Raw genomic sequence first — 22161 nt, 5'->3', positions numbered from 1 at the left:
ACAATCTTTTGGGGTTTCTCACATTGAAACATACGGCTTTGACAAATCTGTGCATATCCGATAAATTCCAAGAGAGAATTTCATCTATGGAGTGGCTGCATGAATCTATAAACACAAAGCTTGCAATTATTTCAATTGATTTCAAGCAGAAATTATTGTCAGTTTAACTCAGCATTGACCTTTTTAATTTTTATTGACACACATCTGACTTGACCAAGAGAGCTACGTAGTAAACACTTTATTAGTTAATCAGAGATCATGTAAACCATGATTTTTAGCCTAACCTTTAAAAGCTCATTTTGAAACTAATATATTGTTATATTATTATTATAACACTGTTAATATTGTATACAATACAATAAAATAGTTTATTTTTGTATAGCCCAAAATCACACAGGAAGTGCCGCAATGGGCTTTAACAGGCCCTGCCTCTTGACATCCCCCCAGCCTTGACTCTCTAAGAAGACAAGGAAAAACTCCCATAAAAACCTAGTAGGGAAAAATGGAAGAAACCTTGGGAAAGGCAGTTCAGAGAGAGACCCCTTTCCAGGTAGATTGGGCGTGCAGTGGGTGTCAAAAGAAGGGGGTCAATACAATACAGTACAGTACACAGAACAATTTCTCAATATAGTAAGAAATAAATAAATAAAAAAAAAATATATATATAAATTTTAGAAGTACAGAGCAGAATTTAACAGTAGATGATATATCCCATAATAAGATTTGTATTTGTATAGAGTCCTGAAGACCTCATCCTTCAAGCTGCCTCCCCCATTTGGCCATTCCACAGCTGAAACAGTGCTGGGCCAGCCAATCCGATGAAAGGACCCCTCTCTCCCATGATTCCTGCGATCCTCGATCTGGGATGACTTTTCCTTAGGCAGGCAAAACAACTTGGCAGGTGGGCCGTGGCACCAAGTGCCACATTTGAATTATGAATTAAATGCATATATTGTTTTTTTTGGGGCCAAAAGTTTTGCAACTACTCTTTGGAATCAGCAAATATTTGAAAAATAAGAGTATTGCCTGAATAAGGGCTAACCTAGTGATGTCAATTCAGGGTTTATTTTCATAGTATTGTATGTAAAGAATATGACTGATGTTGACTTTTTACAGTCAAGTACTTTTTAAATAAGAAAAAGTTCATGTATAGTCTCTGTTAAGTAAAAATAAATTCTTTTTTTTAATTATGAACAGGAAAAAGAAAGAATTAGTAGTACTGCTCCTTTTTCTTCCAGAAAGATATTATAGTGCCCCAAACAGAAAATATTTATTCAGATTAAATTAGCAGATGTGATTATACTGTAATACTAGACATTTTTTGCATTCCAATAATTAATAATGTTTAATTTTTATTTTATATACAGTTGTTTACAAGTCATCCCTTCTGAAGCAATCTGGTTGGCCTTATACCTATCTTGTAATTCTATGCATGGTTCTACAGGTTAACTACGCTCCCTTTAAATTCATGGTCATGTTCATTAATTTTCTTTATGTTACATGTTATTTTGAAGATCCTGCCTGTTTAAAAAAAAACAAACATCTTTTTATTAACTTTCCTTTTGCTATGGCTGGTTAGACTTTTTAAAACGAATGACCTTTTTTGAAATTAATTATTAGGAGCCATGTCCTTCTTACACTGACAATTTATACAGTTTTGACTACAACTGTAATTCAATTTTAGTTTATCTTTTCAAAGTGTTCTTCAAAGATTTGCTCACAATATCAAATGTCATGGAAAAAAAAATTCCCAAAAAACTACAAATTGATAAACATACAAGTAGGGTGTTACACCTTGGAAGCTGGTCACATACCCTGGTCTCATTTCTTCAATATCAGGAACCAAGTTAAGAAACTCATTTTTAGCAGCTCTTGCCAAGTAAGAAGCTTCAACTGGATGTACCAGTGGAAAGTTCTCATAATCTGGACAGGAGGGACTGGAAGCTCTGGAGTTGGCTTCTGGTGTTCTAAAAGTCAAGAAACAGATAAATAAAAACATTCTTCAAGTAACAAGACAAAGAAATTCCATTAAACAAAAGATCATTGCTTTTGGATTTTTGTGAACCCAACAGCTAATTTATGTTGATATCACAAGCATGGCTAAATGGCCAAACCTACTGTTTTAGGCATTATAATGGCCAGGTTTGATTTGAAAATATAATTTGTTGAGAATTTTTAATAGCCTTTGGCTTCAGGTTTCATTTCTCAAAGAAACGCACAAACATCTGGTATTAGTTTGGTATACATCAGTTTCAATTTCACCAGAGATGGACAAGAAAATTTAACATTTTATTAAAATTAAGACTTTTATACAGAAAATGTGCATACAGTAAATGTCTGATATGTGATGAAGCCTAGTTTTATGAAATATTGAACTGTTTCTGTCAGCCTCAGAGCTAAACTGGTCATGCATACTCAAAAATAAAATTCAGACTACTGTATGATTTTGAGTGAGATATAGTTGTTAGAAACAGAAAAATGTGCATAGAAGCAATGAGCAGCAAGCCAAATCTAGTGAATGAATACAAAATAAGTAGCCCACTTTTGTGCTTATTCTGTGGTGAATACTTAGAAATGCATAAATAAATCTCATCTATAGATAACTCTTCCAAAAGCTTTCAATTCATCAGTATTTGGGAGCACACAAGCACAAGACTGTCATGTATTGGCTGAATATAACAACATTTGCTGTATATCTGCATACATTCAACCAGCTACCAAGCCAGAGTGACAGAGAATTAGCCCTCCAAACAGGCCTGAGTTAAATACTAGAAATCTGTTTCCAGATATTGATGACTCAAACCAGAATGAAAGCACAATTAGATGGATGAAAATAAATATATGATGGAATCACCGGCAAATTACTCTGTGGACTCCAAAGCACAAATTGCCGCAAAGGGCAATTTTGTTTAATTAGATCACTGTTTAGTCCTATAAAATATATGTCAATTTAAAAAACTTCAATATTTATCAACATTAGTTTAAACTATTTATTTTATGCAATTTCATTTTCCTCCTCCCCACTTCCATCTTTCAAGTAAGAAGAATAACCTTCTGCAAAGGAACTGTAAAGAGGAAAATAAAACATCATTGTAAAAATATGACTTTCTTTTTTTCTAATAATTTTCCTGAAACCACCCGAATTCTTTACTTTTTAGTACTTTACTTCTTCTTAAATATTCTGCTGTAATAATCACAATTACAATTACAACTAGGGGGACCTAATACAGTAAGTTTTGTGCTGAAGGATATGATAACAAAAAAAGTGTGAAAACACTGAACTCCTTCTCGAGTATATGGCAGAGCTCAAGAGTGGCAAGCTACCTTAATAATCATAGGAGGGAAAAAAAATTCTGCTCCAAACTCTGAAAATGTTTGAAGCTGAAAAACATTAGGTTACTTAAAGGACAATCAAAATTTCTTACTTTTGGTCAATGGAGCTGCATCTGGAATCAGCTAGAGAGGGGCAAGTTGATGAAGGAGTTAGGGTGGCACTGCTAAAACTGGAGACAGAGGGATCCCGGCCCATAGGAGAGATGTCTGAGAGCTAGAAGACAACATAGCAGCACATTGTAAGGCAATAATAATTGTGAATTTCCCCTTGGGATTAATAAAGTATCTATCTATCTATCTATCTAAGCTGTTAATTATGGTATGCAGCATGCCAAAAGGAAACTGCTCTATAGAAAACGTAGAAATTTATCAGACTGTTAAAATATTTCCTTATCTATAGATATGCACTATGGGCAGCAACTATGAAAATGAAAGGTAGTCACAAAGAGAAGTATCTCTGCACAAAGGTACACACACTAACATCAGTCTAAACAATGCTGTCCAATTGCCTGCTGTGAGGTCAAATGCTTTCTTTTTTTGTACTCCGTTTTTATTTATGTCAAACAAATAGTAGAGAAACAAAAATGAAGATATTTTCATATTGACATTTTGAAGAAAAAAACACCCCACCCGCACCCATCCAAAACCCACCCCACTCTGGAGCTGTTTGAGAAAGTAGATACTAATTTAGGACTGATGGTACACACAGTCACTGACAGGGCCCAGAGGCCCACACAGCCGCTTGAGGAAAGAAATCTAATATAATGGCTCATTCTCGTTTTATTTTATAAAACTGGGTTCATGTACAATAGGTACTAGTCACACAAACAGGGGCATGTTAATATAAAAGAATGCAAATGTACTGGCATTTTAACTTAGTAACAGTAGTCATATTATCATGTGTACAGATTATAGTGAAATTCTTACTTGCATGTTCAGTCAACATGCTGATGATAACCATCAGTGGTATAGTGGGACCAAAACCTGATTCAGAAATTCCCCAAAATACAGGATGGCAGTAGGTCCTGGGATACTTTGCTAAAAGTATTTCCCTGAAAGCTGAATCTATATACAGTACTAGCAAAATACCCGCGCTTCGCAGCGGAGAAGTAGTGTGTTAAAGAGGTTATGAAAAAGTAAAGGAAACATTTTAAAAATAACGTAACATGATTGTCAATGTAATTGTGTTGTCATTGTTATGAGTGTTGCTGTCATATATATATATACATATACACATATACACACACATATACACACATATACAGATATATGATATATACATATACACATATATTTTTTATATATATATATATATATATATATATATATATATATATATATATATATATATATATATATATATATATATATATATATATACACATACATACATACATATATACATATACAGACATAGATGCACTTACAATAACATAGAAATGAATATAAACAACATTAACATCATTATCATACGAGAATATGAAGTAATATATAAGAAGCACATTTCATATAAATATAAATTATTAAACAATAACAGCGGAGAAGTAGTGTGTTAAAGAGGTTATGAAAAAGTAAAGGAAACATTTTAAAAATAACGTAACATGATTGTCAATGTAATTGTGTTGTCATTGTTATGAGTGTTGCTGTCATATATATATACATATACACATATACACACATATACAGATATATGATATATACATATACACATATATTTTTTTTATATATATATATATATATATATATATATATATATATATATATATATATATATATATATATATATATATATATATATATATATACACACATACATACATACATACATACATATACACACATAGATGCACTTACAATAACATAGAAATCAATATAAACAACATTAACATCATTATCATATGAGAATATGAAGTAATATATAAGAAGCACATTTCATATAAATATAAATAATTAAACAGTAAAATCTTCTTGTATAATTTGCTACCGTGGCTTTTCGTTGGTCTGTCCAGGATTTTAAATCACCTGTAGCTTGCAAACTGTTTCACCTATTGACTTGAAATCTGGTACACATATAATACGTCACGTCTGCTATCCGCTTTATGGGTGATGATTGTATTACTCTTTTTATGTTTATTTTATTTTAGAATCAACTCCTATCTGCGCACACCAGGGCGGCCGTGGGCAGATGCGTATGGTGTATTCACTCCATGTTATCGTGCATTGCGCTGTCACTGGTATTTTGATAAAAGAATTTGAACAATATATAAGAAGCGTATAAATTATTAAACAGTAAAATATTAACATTTAAGAAGTAAAGGTACATTGAGTACTACTGCAGTGCCTTCGGGTATACCTCATTTTTTCTTTGCCCATTACATGCTTAAATGTATACATTTTTTGGTGTACCTACCCGAGAACACGCGACATATAACCGACCGTGGGAGAAGCATGGATTTTAAAGAAGCGTTGAGTTCATCTGCTGGTCTCCCTCGTGGAATAACTGGTAATGTTTCACTAAAATCTACAGCGAGTAAAACGACATTACCTCCTTTTTTTTTTGTACGATCTCTGAGATGTTGCTTTTTTCGGTTCAAGGCTTCATAAGCTCTTTTATGTTCCATGGTGTACTTAATAAGTACTAATTATCCCAAACCATCATCTTTGAATGTTGCAAGACTTTCGCCTTGTATGTAGATCGGGGTAATTACATTCATTGCATTCCTAGTCTGAATCACAATCTGATTGTATGGGTGGTTACCTGGCACTGTAGGGTTGCCACCCGTCCTTTAAAATACGGAATCGTGCCGCGTTTGAGAATGAAATTGCGCGTCCCGTTTTGAATCAATACTGGACGGGATTTATCCCGTATTTTTGTAATCATTTTTTTTTTAAAGCAGCGTCTCATGCAAATCATCCCACACGCATTTTATGAAGATGCCTCCTTTCCTACTTTTGATTGGGTAATACTTGATGTCATCGTTAGTTTGATTGGTGTTTTTAACTGTCCAGTGAGGAGGGCGTGTCTTTTAAGTACAGTCTGCAAAGTGTTGGCACTGAGATGTGGCGTCAGCGCCATACTTGAAGCCCTTAACGTTGCGGTCAGCAAGTCGGCTAACATCCGCCATGTGCCGTCTTTCAGTTGCGAGAAGCAGATCATAGAATGGTTGAAACTGTTGCCCCTAACGTTGCGCCATGGCGTGTGGTTCGTTTATACCTCGTGTCTTCTCATTAAAGTTTTATCTCGCGAATATGTTATTGCAATCCGCAGCGGGAGCGTTTCTATAAACTTTATTTAAACTTACGTTTTACACCGTGGTTTGTTTCCCTTATGAACATGCTTGTATGCTTAACTCGCTCCGTTGTCAATTGTTTAATTAATTTTTTGCTCTTCGCTGTTTGCGGCTGTTCCTCCATTTCCCCCTACTTCGTTCTTTTATCTCGCGAATATGTTATTGCAATCCTTAACGGGAGCGTTTCAATAAACTGATTGAAAATAGTTTTGCATTTACCTTTTTAGTAAAAGGCGAGCTTTTAAGCCTGAGAAATCACCCCGTAAATGCACACGTTTAATTGGACATGTGTTAATATGTATGGTTACACAGTATTAAAAGACAGTGAACAACGTCAGTTACCTTTGTTCCCGCGTTTGATAAAAGGTGAGCTTTTAAGCCTGAGAAATCACCCCGTAAATGCACACGTTTAATTGCACATGTGTTAATATGTATGCTTACACAGTATTAAAAGACAGTCAAAAATTAACGTCATTTACCTTCGTTCCCGCGTGTGACTCGTGCTGTAAATCTCTTCCTTGTTTTTAGTTCACGTGATTACGTAGGAGGCGTGATGACGCGATACGTGACTCCGCCTCCTCCATTACAGTGTATGGACAAAAAATATGTTCCAGTTATGACCATTACGCTTTGAATTTCAAAATGAAACCTGCCTAACTTTTGTAAGTAAGCTGTAAGGAATGAGCCTGCCAAATTTCAGCCTTCCACCTACACGGTAAGTTGGAGAATTAGTGATGAGTCAGTCAGTCAGTCAGTGAGTGAGTCAGTCAGTCAGTGAGGGCTTTGCCTTTTATTATTATAGATATAATTCACTAAGTCCATGGCAAGCAAGACGCACGCAAGACAGAGTCCCGCCCAGCAACAATTCACTAAATAGACAACCATGGCACGCAAGACAAAGACCATGGGATACGCACGACAGAGCCACACCTGCCAACTCACAGAGCCCCGCCCGCCAACTCTAACCCTCTTCCCGAGTCCACCCTCGCTCTCGAGGCAGGCACACTGCCTGCTCATGTGCCAGCACGCAACACCTCACCAAACACCGTCTCAGTCGCTTTCGTCTCTGCTACAGTCCACATGTACCTCTGAGCCACGTTGACTTTTCATTGTTCTTTTTGGTTTCTGGCTGCTTTTCTATATATAATCCACCAAGTTGCCCGACCATGGGATATGCACGTACGCACGACAGAGCCCCGCCTGCCAACTCTAACCCTCCTCCCGCATCATGGGATACGCATGACAGAGACCCGCCCGCCAACTCCAACACTCCTCCCATGTCCATTACCTTCACATTGTTTTCCTTTTATTTCTGATCCCGTTCAACAACTATATGGCGACATCGACTTCTCAACTGTGACTCCAGAATAATTCAGTACGCGAGCTATATTAAGCGTCACCAACAAAGAGTCGCTACACCTTAATGAACAAGTACTGAAACTTATCTCTACCGATGAAGTAACTTTCACCAGCGTTGACTCCATCGTCACAGACGATCCATTCCCCGAAGAATTTCTTAACAGTCTTACTCCCACTGGCATGCCTCCGCATGAACGCAAAATTAAAATAGGTTCAGTCGTCATGCTTCTCAGAAACCTCATGCCAACAAGAAGTCTCTGTGATGGCACTAGACTGACTGTTACCAGCATTCACCGCAATGTACTGGAGTGTAAAACTATCGCAGCTCCTACCTCACAAACTGTCCTTATTCCCCGGATATCCCTGACCCCATCAGATTCAAATTTGCCTTTTACTTTTACACGCAGACAATTTCCTGTTAGATTGGCCTTTGCATTGACAATTAATAAGGCACAGGGACAAACTTTCAAAATGATATGCCTGTATCTGCCAAAACCAGTTTTCAGTCACGGACAATTGTATGTTGCTCTCTCCAGAGTTCCATCTTTTCATTCACTCATACTCGATACTCAAACCCACCCCATTTGGACAACTGTGTCATTCAGGAAGTGTTCACCCATCAATAAATAATTATGCGGCATATGCTACGCCGTGGGTTGACTAGTATTCTTTAATAAGCAGAAGATAGTTTTCAGTTTCAATAGAGACAGAAGTACTGTTTTGAAGCAAAGTGTGATCTCTTCCTTATGAACTAAATTCCGCTGCTTTGAGGCCTATTTAAAAAAATGACTATATCTGGTCACAAAGATGCTACTGCGATGTTTTGTTCATTTATATGCTTATTTTTTCTAATTAGCTTTTTTTTCCTTGTATCACCACATGTTCTTACATTAATAGATTTAACAAATACTTGCATCCTCTCACCTTGCAGTCACTGATACTGTGGCAAACTTGGCTGTATTCTCTGTTGAATGTGTGAGTCAGGAGTCGCAAACACTGAAATTAAATCATAATTATTATGAAAAAGTATGTAAAAAAATGTATTTTTTTTTTACATTCCATTTTAAAAGATAATGCTTCAATTATTTAAACTACTGTATAGCAATACAAGAAAGGACTTTACAAAGATGCAGCATTCACAGAAAAAAATATTAAGTCACATTGTAGTGTCCATTTAAATTTCAGTAATTGAGTTTTTGCTCAGTACCTAACTGAGGTACTAAATGATCTACTACAGGAATAGTACTTGCCATTTTTTTATGCACAACATCAGTATATGACCAACAATTCACAGAAAAGTCTATTTCTGTAAACAACATAATCAGGTATCATTAAAATAAATTACAACAGACTTCATGTTCCACAGACTGTAAAGCATAAAAAATATTATCAGTGCTTTTACTGTGGCTCTTGGATAATAGTACTGATGATTAATTCTCTGAGTTATAGAGCAAAGTCTTGCTATTTATAAAAAAGCACTACAGCAGGGGTCTCTTATTTAAAGGTCAGTTCTCATCTTTAAGTTGTGCTTCTTTCATTCATGTTCCTCATTCTCGCAAAATTTGAAGTATCCCTGTTGGGTGTATTTTGCTTACATAAAGGACAGTGAACAAGAGTAAAATATATGTAGCATTTCACAGAGCTGTATTCTAGATCTTTAGTGTGCATAATAAAAACTATTTTAGACTGAACTGTTTCAAAAAGACATTAACTCTGTAGAACAGAAACAAAGCAATTGATCAATATATCACTAGACAAACCCAGGCATTCTTATTAGTCTTTACTTTTAAAAAGAAATTTAATTTTAGAAAATGTTCATTATAAACAAGACGTTGCCAAAACATGAAAATGCTGCAATGCATATATTGCTAAATTCTAAACTGTGACTGAGTTCATCTCCTTTCATACACCACAGATTCAAGGCATCAACTTGTCCCATTACTCAAAAAATGTTCAGTTTAAAGCAGATATTAGCCCCTAACAGTATGCTTGTAATGAAAATGAGTTGCCATTATCATCCTCTAGATTTGTTATTGGCTATTCTTGCTCTATAATAACCCAGTCTGTTGTTTATTTTAGGCTAAGGCACTTTATGTATTGCCTTCCTCACAACCACTTTATAACCACACTCCCTGGACATAATGTAAAATGCATTTTAAATAAGTAATCTATAGTCTTCACATTTTTTAAATACACAGTCTCACCTTCCTTCCTTTCGAAATGAACTTTATTAGTTAACTTTATAAAGAACTTTATAAGTTTTATGATGGCCTTATTTACTCAGTATTTTTAAATTTCTTTTGTAAAGTAAAGAAAAGCCAAGCAAAATGACACCTTTTATTGGCTAACTAAAAAGATTACAATATGCAAGCTTTCGAGGCAACTCAGGCCCCTTCTTCAGGCAAGATGTAATACAGAAACTGGAGTTCCCTGTGTTTATATACACACTCTAAGACAAGAAACAACATTGGTAAATATTTAAATGAGAAATTTTAAATATAAAAAATTAATAGATTCATTCAGGCTAGGGTTAATTTAACAAGAGAGAAAAGAACAATGTATTGTCAAGATCTCTGGATAAGATAACTGTCCAACAAAGTCTTTTGAAGTTTGTAATGAGTTTTTTCAAAACAATGTGGGTCTGTAGACAGGTTGTCTGTCATTCTGAGAGATGTAAACAATCCTCATATCTGGCCATAAAACTCTTGTCTTTATTCAATCCATGTTGTAAAGTATTAAATTTTAGCATGAGTTTAACTTCCCATTCTTTTCTCTCTTGCTGTGTTTTGAAGTTGCCCATAAGCACTGTGACTTTAAAGTCCTTCTCACAGTGTCCATGGCTGTTGAAGTGGGCCGCCACAGGAACATCTGTGCTGCCATGTTTAATGTGGAACCTGTGTAAATTCATTCTCTGGCGAAGTGTTTGTCCAGTTTCTCCCACATAGAGTGCAGTGTCAGGACATTTCATGCAGAAAATTAGGTAGACTACATTAGATGATCTGCAGGAAAATGATCCCTTTATGTGATGTTCAAGTCGGCAGTGTGGTATAACTATACGGTCTGTATCATAGATGTGGGCACATGTTTTGCATCTTTTCTGTAGGCATGGAGATGTGCCATTTTCTGTTGGTTCACTTAGGGAGCCTCGGACAATTAATTGTTGAAGGTTTGGTGGTGGTATGCCAGGAGGGGAGGTTCAGGAAATACATTTTTCAGTGTTTGGTCATTGTTTAGTATTGGCTGAAGTTCTTTTATAATTTTTCGAAGTGTTTCAAGATGTGGGTTGTAGGTGACAACAAGGGGGATGCGATCCTTGTTGTCTTTTAGCTGGTTGTATTATGGGTGAGGGGTTTAGGGAACCTTACTGGCCACAATGGATGTTGAGGCACTTTACACTAACATCCCCCATGATGATGGCATATTGGCATGTGAAATATACCTCAAACAACATGATTTACCCACAAAGTCAGTAATAGAAATGATAAAATTCACTCTGACACATAATCTATTCTCTTTTGGACAGGATTGCTACTTGCAACAAATGGGGACTGCAATGGGATGTCAGTTTGCACCTCACTATGCAAATCTTTTTAAGGCAAAATTGGAGGAAGATTTCATGTCAAAGTGCATCGTAGAACCAATGTTGTATCTCCGTTACATAGATGACATCTTCATAATCTGGACTGCCAGTGAAAAGGACCTCCTCCATTTTCATAATGAATATAATTGTTTTCACCCCAACATAAAGCTGAAGCTGAATTACTCAAAAACAGAAGTCAGCTTCCTTGACACTACCGTTCAAATGAAAGACAGCACCCTTGTAACTTCTATTTTTCACAAACTGACAGACAGACGGACCTACCTGAAAAGGGATAGCTTCCACCCCAAGCATATAAGGCGCTCCATTATTTTCAGCCAAGCAGTACGGTACAATCGTATTTGCTCAGACCCAACAGACCGGGATCAACAACTGCAGGAGCTCAGACAAGATTTCATCAGACAAGGTTACACCCCAAAAACAACAGACACTCAAATAAGAAGAGCTACTGCCATACCCAGAGACAACCTTCTGGAATATAAAAACAAAGACAACAAGGATCACATCCCCCTTGTTGTCACCTACAACCCACATCTTGAAACACTTCGAAAAATTATAAAAGAACTTCAGCCAATACTAAACAATAACCAAACACTGAAAAATGTATTTCCTGAACCTCCCCTCCTGGCATACCACCACCAAACCTTCAACAATTAATTGTCCGAGGCTCCCTAAGTGAACCAACAGAAAATGGCACATCTCCATGCCTACAGAAAAGATGCAAAACATGTGCCCACATCTATGATACAGACCGTATAGTTATACCACACTGCCGACTTGAACATCACATAAAGGGATCATTTTCCTGCAGATCATCTAATGTAGTCTACCTAATTTTCTGCATGAAATGTCCTGACACTGCACTCTATGTGGGAGAAACTGGACAAACACTTCGCCAGAGAATGAATTTACACAGGTTCCACATTAAACATGGCAGCACAGATGTTCCTGTGGCAGCCCACTTCAACAGCCATGGACACTGTGAGAAGGACTTTAAAGTCACAGTGCTTATGGGCAACTTCAAAACACAGCAAGAGAGAAAAGAATGGGAAGTTAAACTCATGCTAAAATTTAATACTTTACAACATGGATTGAATAAAGACAAGAGTTTTATGGCCAGATATGAGGATGGTTTACATCTCTCAGAATGACAGACAACCTGTCTACAGACCCACATTGTTTTGAAAAACTCATTACAAACTTCACAAGACTTTGTTGGACAGTTATCTTATCCAGAGATCTTGACAATACATTGTTCTTTTCTCTCTTGTTAAATTAACCCTAGCCTGAATGAATCTATTAATTTTTTACATTTAAAATTTCTCATTTAAATATTTACCAATGTTGTTTCTTGTCCTAGAGTGTGTATATAAACATAGGAAACTTCAGTTTCTGTATTACATCTTGCCTGAAGAAGGGGCCTGAGTTGCCTCGAAAGCTTGCATATTGTAATCTTTTTAGTTAGCCAATAAAAGGTGTCATTTTGCTTGGCTTTTCTCTACATTCATAATGGCTAACACGGTACAACACCCTAGTACTTTTGTAAAGTAAATATATTAGTTTCTTCACTTTGCAATACCTATTATCCTCATGCATTTTTGGTTGGCGTTACATGGAGTTGCAGCCTATGTATATGAGTAGAATACAGAACAGAACATGACCCTGGCAAATTTGAGAAAACTGTTCATCTCAGGTATTTATTTCTTCTTGAATAAAAACACATTTTATTTCTTTAGAAATATTTCTTTATAACTCTATCTTCTCTGCAATTCCAGACCAGTTTACACAGAAACTGATTTTTTTTTTGCTTAATGTAAGTTATTTAAGCCTTAGATTTATGTAGGAATGGACACTGTTATTGCTTCATTGAACAAGAATTTAACCTCCCATATTCTCAGATGCAAGGTCTCATACCTTTGTAGCAAGCTCCTTTTCTCTGTCCACCAGACTCTCTATATCTGCAGAGTCATAACCACTGCTTTCACTAGGGGTGATGGCGCTCTCAAATGTGGTGGTTGAGATTTGAGAGGAGATGCTGGTAGAAGTACTTAGAGTGCCACTGCTCATACTGGGAGAAATAGATTCACTGAGCGACTTTGGAGCAGTCTCGGTGAGCTTCTCTCGCAGAAGAAGGAGATGCCGCGTCTTTTCAACCTGTCCAAGTTTGAAATGCAGAAAAGTTGACATAGTACAAATCTGAAAACATCCTTGCACCCCAATTTCATATTTAGTCTATAAGGGCACCTTCAGCACTATAAATGGCAATTCTTGTTCCTACATGCTCGGCTGTCAACATATGTAAGCAATAAAAAAAAAAATAAATATATCACACTCAAAACATTAAAGTGCAAGTACAAATTATACACATGGTGTGGTGTAAACGCCTCCATATTCAGTAACCATCCTCACTCAGAATAACGCAGCAGTTTACGAATCTTAGCAATTGCGCCTCACTATTCAAAATTCAAAAACAACTCCAGAAAAAAACTGTATAGCTTGATGCATTCTTGCAATACACTACAAAGAATTACAGTATTCGGTCTTTCACAATATTTAATGACCCCTGGAGATGTATGAGATTAGCTTACCTACTATGACACAAGTAAACTGGATAAAGACATCAGTAGGTATATGACCTTCAGCACAATCTCGCTGTGTATTTTGTCATTAACTTCTGTGATGAAATCTTGACTAAAATTGTCTAAAAAAATTAAATCTTTCTACTATCTGCTACTGAATTTTAGCAAATGAATGTCATCCAAATAATCTTTTGAAAGATGCCTATCTGTTTTTTGAATAACTGATAGACAGGCAATAGTTTTCTTATAGCCCTAATTGACAATTCTCTTGTCCCCTAATAAAGCTGAATAAAGCCTGTTCTGCTTACCTCATGCAGCAGATCCAGCTTCTCAAGTTCCCACTGATGTTCCAAGATGAGGCTGTCACCTCGGGGCCGCCAGCCTGCCAAGTTCTCTTCCCCCCTGACATATGCCACTGAAGTATCCAGGACTTTTCTTCTTCGCCGCTGCATGCCTGCAAGATGGTACACAACATTGAGCTTGCCTTTAGTTTAGTGACTTACCATAATGCTAGAGTTACGAAGACAAACTGGTAGTCCCAAAGTGCCATATCAGCTTTATTATGAACTTTGGAGAGAAAATAGCATTACTATATTTTTCCTGTATGTACTGTGTAAATTATTCCAATTTGATATTTTATTTTAAAAAACTTTATTCATTGTCAGTGGTATGTAACATATAACACCTATCAAGATAAATAACCTAAACCAATTAATTTTTGAATTATTTAACAGCTTACCAGTTACTGTATTTCCTTGAATATAAGATGCTTCTGTTTGCTGCATTTTTGCTCTGAGCTACAGCTAAAGCAATGAATAAACTTTGAACATCCACCCACAAACTGCTTCTCTGTAAAGGAGTGAATGATTTAATTTTAAAATCAACTGTGGGGGAAGATTTATTTACTTTGCAATGCAATGTGTAAATAGTAAAAGTAAAAAAAAAAAAAGCATTTAAGTTTCTAATTTTACTTTCAGTGTAGAATTTACTCTGACCTAGTTCTGTTTTAAATAAATTGTGATCCTTTCAATTAAAAGATGGATTGCCTCATAGCATTCAGAGTATGCATTCTGTCCTGTCTATGGTTCTGAAATATCACTGCTCAGACACAAGTATAAATAATGTTTGAGGTAATTAATAATTTTATAATTACAATCCAAATATAAAAGAAGAACATCATCGCACAAAAGTAACTTAAAACAAAGACAAAACATTAGTCCATGAAAGATGCTGAGTATGTGGCTACTGTACGTCAGAAAATATTTCTTCAAGTACTCTACAATGACTCAATAAATTGCTGATACTTCCTATACACTAAAAGTGCTCACCTCTTTAAGGAACTGGGTATTTAACCAAATATTACTGTATGCATGATCCTTGAAACTGCTTTATGATGGTGTCAGCTGCTGCCTTTATGAAAATATTATAAAATTACATGCTGTAGCAAGCTTAAGTCAAAAGATGTGTGCACATTTTGTGTAGTACTAGCACTGGTCAATTTTTTCAAGTATGCAATACTTTTCCATAAACAAAAAAACATCTTGTTTAGACCTCAAAATGGATCCATGAAAAATGAATAAATAAAAGCTACTGTATATAAAACACCAGATATGTTGCTCTTCTAAAATTTACTTGTATGCTAAAGAGTTAAATGCACTTGAATCATAGAAATGTTGCAGTTTTTACTGGAGAATTGTACATCTGAAGCTGTAACTGACAAAAGAAAACTAAATTAACTAATGCATTATACAAATAAACAATAATGCAAAATAATTATAATGACAAATATGCACATGAGGATGAAAATAATGACAGGAAACATTGGTAGCACTGACTGCACTGGTATGTTCAAACTCAATTAAAAACTTGGTATTGTTTTACCCACGAACAGGTTTCACAACCTTCTGTGGTTCATTATCATACTATATAGCACTCTTAGGAAAGAACTGCATGTATGGTTTTCCTGCTCTGCCCACATTTTATGTATTAATTTTAAATTAATTTTTTTGCATTTATATAGCACTTTTCTCACTACTCAAAGCGTTTAGCAATTGCAGGTTAAGGGCCTTGCTCAAGGGCCCACCCAACAGAGCAGAGTCCCTTTGACATTTTACGGGATTCGAACTGGCAACCTTCCGATTGTCAGTGCAGATCCCTAGCCTCAGAGCCACCACTCCGCCATTATGGATTTTTACTTAACTTTGTAGATAGAAAGAATATTGTCAAGCCTCAAAGAACAGGATCCTTGTGTATATGGTACAAACAATTTGCGGGTTCAAATCCCACTACTGACACTGAGTCACCCTGAGCATGTCACTTCTTCTGCCTGTTCTCCAATTAGAAGCACAAAAGAAATATAACCAATTGTATCACAGACACCTATAAGTCACCTTGGATAAAGGCGTCAACCAAATAAGTAAATGTAAACAATTTGTAGCTCTAAATATACTATCATTTCACTACAATCCTTTTATAAGACTATGTTGCTTACCTTTTCATTACTAAATTGTGTTCCAGTGTTTTTGTTTGATGGTTATGCCAAATGTAAGAAAATTTAGAATATGGGCAGCACTGATGTGCAATTAATTAAGCAACTGTTATTTGTGATAAGGATTCAGTCTTAAGCCATATTTTAAAAATATTTTTATTCCATGCTGTAGTCGACAACTCAACATTTCTGAATTACTTGTAAGTATATGCACCAGACACGGATGACTAATGTATTCTATGCAAAATACCATCACCTCTAACAAAACTAAACATTTATTGGACTTTCAGCGTTATTTAACGTGCAGGTATTTGATTTTTTTCCACCCAATTTTTTAGACTTGAGTTTGGAATCGGTTTTTATTTTTTACCCACATAATTCCAAAAGTGCTGCTCATACGATCTTTAACTACCTTGAAGTTATAATAATATGCTCTAACTGGATTTACTCATCTCAGAAAATCAAAGAGTAGATAGAGATGGCTTTCTCCCAGATACAAATCTCTCTTTCTGCACTGTGTAATTCAAAGGTTTCATATTAAGCAACAAAATTAAAAATTAAAAATTAAAATTAAAATTAAAGAGCACAAGTATGAAACATAAGTGACTTGAAATTAGCTGCATCAATAGTCCACAGGAGTTTCAACTTCATTATCTCAATGTATCATTTATGAAATAATTTTAAGATCATTTATGGAAATAATACAATTGCAGGGAAGAAAACAGAGTAGAACAATGGAGAAATGCTGCACCACAAATTCACTTCATACAAAAATAGGATTATAATTGACCTGAATCTAAATATAATTCAGTAAAATCTGTACATTTTAACTGAGATCCAACAAACACATTATTCTATGGAAATGTTTTTCCCAAAGTGACTAATAAAACTAAACCTTCCCCTGCAATATTTTTCTAAAACATTTTTAAATTTAAAGTGTTGGCTACTTGAAGTTAAGGAAATGCACAATTTTAAGTATACATATCCTCACATTTTTCTTTAAAATAAAGAACCTACAATACTTCTGCTGTTATGCACCTAAAATCTGGAATAGCCTACCAGTAGGAATTCGCCAGGCTAATACAGTGGAGCACTTTAAAAAACTGCTGAAAACACATTACTTTAACATGGCCTTCTCATAACTTCACTGTAATTTAATCCTGATACTCTGTATATCCAATTCATTATAATAACCATTCAAGGTGGCTCTAAAATCTGTACTAACCCCTATTCTCTCTTCTGTTTCCTTTTCCGGTGTCCTTTTGGTGGTGGTGCATCTACTCTAAGTACCATGATGTTCCAAAAATGATGGATGGATTAAAAGCCAGAAGTCTGTATGACCATCAGCATCAAGTGACTCCGTGAAAACCCTAACTACAAAGAGGACTATTTCATTTATGTTAGGTAGAATGCCCAGAGGGGACTGGGCGGTCTCGTGGCCTGGAACCCCTACAGATTTTACTTTTTTCTCCAGCTTTCTGGAGTTTTTTTTTGTTTTTTCTGTCCACCCTGGCCATCGGACCTTACTCCTTTTCTACGTTAACTAATGTTGCCTTATTTTAATTTCTTATTTTGTTTGTAGGTAGGTTTGATTTTTCTTCTTTCTTTTTGAATGATTAATGCAACTGTTTTATGGATAAATACTATAAACTAATGATAAATGATGATACCTAGCACCTGTATATGTGCTCTTTTCTATTTAGTAGCTTTGAATTTCCATGGAGATTTTCATAGTTACAGAATTCAGACATCTAACTTGATTAGCCAACTGTCTATAATCCATGTTTAAATAAAGCAAAAAATTATAAACCAAAGAATTAATCAGGAGGCTAAGAGTATAGTTCAGTCAATAACACAGAAGTGAAAACAGTGTCTTACAGTTTCTAAATATAATATAGTAGCAGCTGTTCCTTAGCCAGCATTTTAACATAGGCCAACCACTCTAATTCAAGGAAATGGCAGTATTTAGATCCAGTCCAAAATTATCAAAATATATCAAATCAATACCAGTAAGAGCTTGCTTACCAGGGCTTCCAGTGTCTGCCATTTTGCACAGGCTGAGTTCATAGATTCCAGTGACTCTGTTACTGTAGAAAACACAGGATACTTATTTAATAGTAAGGAAAATTAATAATATTTACATATATTTATATTGATACATGTCTATATCTATCAAATAGTATCCACTGGTATAAATACTTTCATAGCCCTGATTTAGTTAGTCTTCAGTTTAAGTAGCGCCTTTCAGAGCAAACACTTCGGAAGTTGTTTGTAAAGCAAATCACAGCATATTTATTAATAATTAATTTAATAGTAATAATACAAGGAAATGATAGAACACAGTTGACGTGTATGGCAAGAATAGCCATACCCAGAAGGCTGGAATGGAGGTGAACAATAAATGGAGCTTGTAAAAGAATGATACTTATTGGTTCCATTATTATTCTAGGTCTCATAAATGTTTTGTACAGTACTACTGAAAAATGTTGATACTGTCTTCAGAGGACAGAACACAAAGTACTTGACTTTCTTTTCTGAATGCAAAGGACAATCTTTTCTCATTTTATTCAACTTCAAGAACTACAGAGAAGTGTTGATATTGTCTTCATACGACAGAACAAAGAGCACTTGACTTTCTTTCTTGAATGCAAAAGACAACCAACTTGAAGAACTTTTTGTAGTTTCTGCCACTCACTTGAGACATAAATATATATTTATAACAGTAAATATATCTATCTGTTTTCCTATGTTGTTTGGAAAAAGAAAAATGAAATCAGCATGCAAAAGTCTTCTGTGTTACGCTGCTCACTTACCAGTCAGGAGATTTGGAGTAACCACTGCCAAACAGGTTCCGGAGAGAACGAGGTGGAGAGATTTTGGCATCTCTGGAATAGAATACCATGCATACATCCTTTGTAATGACAGCAGGCTGAATGCAGTGGTCAAGCTGTTTGCCAAAGACACAATAAAATTGGGAAGTGTCTGTTATTAACAATTCACGTAAACGTATGCAACGTATGTCAAGCATCTCATAATAGAGAAAAAAAAGTAAATTTTAGGATTATGGTAATGACTTCATTTGTAAACCTTTCCATGAGCCCTATGCTGTTGACTTTTAAAAAATGCCTCCGACATGTTAATCTCTTATATGTGTAACTTACCAGCATGTAAGAGGGATTTAAAATATTTTTTGAAGAATATCTAAATCCTAAACTTTAACCAGGCTACCCAAGTAAAGACTTTTAAAACAGCTCATTAGGATAAGGGCCAACCATTGCATTCCTATGAAACCATGATCCTATGGAAACTACAGCAGTAACCAGACTGTCCCATTAATATACAACAGAATGCAGAAGGTTACTCTTTAAAAGCACTTTAAGACTACATTGCCACACTTGACACCCTCTTCTACATGACCTATTTATACCTTGATAGTACTTTCGAAGAACAGTACTAGAAATATCAAAGTACCTAACTTTGATTGTTCTTAGTAGTTGGAAGTGGATATGTTCTTTCATTTCTACTTACACATTTACTTGTAAAAGAGATCTGCTCTGGGGCAAAGTATGCAATATCTTGATTACTTGCTCTTGCTTAGGAATTATTCAGTTAAGTAACCAAATTCTTTCAAATTCCAATGTTATAGCTAGAAGATATCACCTATAAATCTTGAACTATAATCTACCCAATTTAAGCAAATTTAAGAAATAAATGATCACACCTACAAATCCTTTGCTATTGGATTTTTTTTTTTTTTTACCAAAACACAAAAGGAAGTTGGCCATAAGTACCTAATCAACCCGATGTCCTAACTTAGTAGTGACTGAAAGAACAACAAAATAAATGTGGAAATAAAATAAGATTTTTTCAAATGAACACGAGCCTACAACAAAACACTTATCAGAGATTTTGATTTAATAATGAATTTCTATGACATCAGCTTAGCAACAACTCCAAATAACAGACCACTGCTTGGGAGAATATGGCAATATGGTGACTCTCACATGTTTTTCTTCTTAAATGAGGCAGCACTAACAAACTCACCTCTAGGTAAGCAGAAAGTGTCATGTAGATTTTTTCCCCATATGGAGTCACACGATTGAGGAGAAGGGAGTTGTGCAAGGAACTGTCCCATACAGCTTCAAAGCGATAAAAAGTCCTTTAATAAAAACAAAAAAAGTAAAAGGGACACACATTAGACTTGAAGACTACAAAGATGAAGAAATCTGATAGGAATTCCTTCTTCTTTGTATATTTCTCATTACAGTAAGAAGGCTCTTCTGCAAATGGGCATGGCTCCTTCTGCTTAAAAGTAATTAGGGTCAGTGCATCTGAAGAAATGCCAATAATAGTTAAGCCCTGACTATCTGCAGCAGTTTTACAATTTCTCGGATAGCCCTGTGAGAAGGAGTGCAATTTCATAATGTTTAATGTAAATAAGTTATGCTCACGTGTTTTCAATATTATTTTAACACATAAAACTAATCTACTTTTGGAACTGTATTTCTAGTTTAGAATGCCAATGTTTTATTATTTAATATTGTGTATATATACCTCTAAAAGTGGTACTTAATAGAATGTGAACACATTCAATATTTTCGTAACTGTTAATAAAATAACTAATCATTAAACAAGCGATTGAGATTTCCCCTCTGCAATATTCATCAATTCACAGTGAAACAATTATAGTGGAAAATCAGGGCATGCTGGAGTTCCTTGTCACAAAAACATCATCATAATAAAAACTTTTTAAAGCATAATTTTAACATTAAGAAAGACAATAAAATAAGAAAAGTCGATTGATCAATATAGTTGTTTTACAGGGCAGGTCTGCATTGAAAGAATTTTTTTTTTTTTTTTTGCACAGAGTAGGAGAGACATAAAACATACTGTACATTCAAGGGGCAGAGTGCTGGCTCTGAGGCTAGGGATCTGCACTGGCAATCGGAAGGTTGCCGGTTCGAATCCTGTAAATGCCAATAGGGACTCTGCTCTGTTGGGACCTTGAGCAAGGCCCTTAACCTGCAATTGCCGAGCGCTTTGAGTAGTGAGAAAAGTGCTATATAAATGCAAAGAATTATTATAGGAGGAAACTCTGAGTATTTGCAGTTTTCATTGGCTCCCGATTCCTTCACAAGAAAATATATTTTTAGTAGCCCCACCTCCCTACATTCTACCAGTAACTAATTCATACATAAATGGAACATTAATACATTGACAAAATCAGACACTGACTAAATGATATCACATGTATTTGATTGAGTTTGCAATGCTCCTTTCTTGTGAGACTATAATTGTACTAATGTTATAATGATGCCTAGCAGAAGCTCTGCAGAATGAAACTGCAGCATGGTGCGTGGAGGGGGATTATTACTTTCTTATATTATACCTTGCTGCTGTATTTTCATGTTTTACACACCAGATGACAAAATCCTTTAATACAAATTATTGAAATACCTGCATTATCATGTGCATGACCAGATATTCTTTGCGATTTTTGGTTATATGTACACA

The 22161-nt window shown here is 35.4% G+C and overlaps 1 protein-coding gene across 1 annotated transcript in view; it reads right to left on the bottom strand.

Annotated features, from left to right (window-relative positions):
- Positions 1 to 22161, bottom strand: part of kif1b (kinesin family member 1B) — a 193838-nt gene that overhangs the window by 6918 nt on the left and 164759 nt on the right. Inside the window, 8 exon segments of the mRNA XM_051931432.1 lie at positions 1815 to 1967; positions 3426 to 3547; positions 8907 to 8978; positions 13495 to 13734; positions 14468 to 14613; positions 18673 to 18734; positions 19461 to 19594; positions 20692 to 20806. Of these exon segments, the coding sequence (XP_051787392.1) occupies positions 1815 to 1967; positions 3426 to 3547; positions 8907 to 8978; positions 13495 to 13734; positions 14468 to 14613; positions 18673 to 18734; positions 19461 to 19594; positions 20692 to 20806 (1044 nt within the window).

Source organism: Erpetoichthys calabaricus, chromosome 8, assembly GCF_900747795.2.
Source record: "Erpetoichthys calabaricus chromosome 8, fErpCal1.3, whole genome shotgun sequence".
Lineage (NCBI taxonomy): Eukaryota > Metazoa > Chordata > Cladistia > Polypteriformes > Polypteridae > Erpetoichthys > Erpetoichthys calabaricus.
Note: the sequence above shows the minus strand (reverse complement) of the source record. Positions and strands in the feature narration are given on the sequence as shown.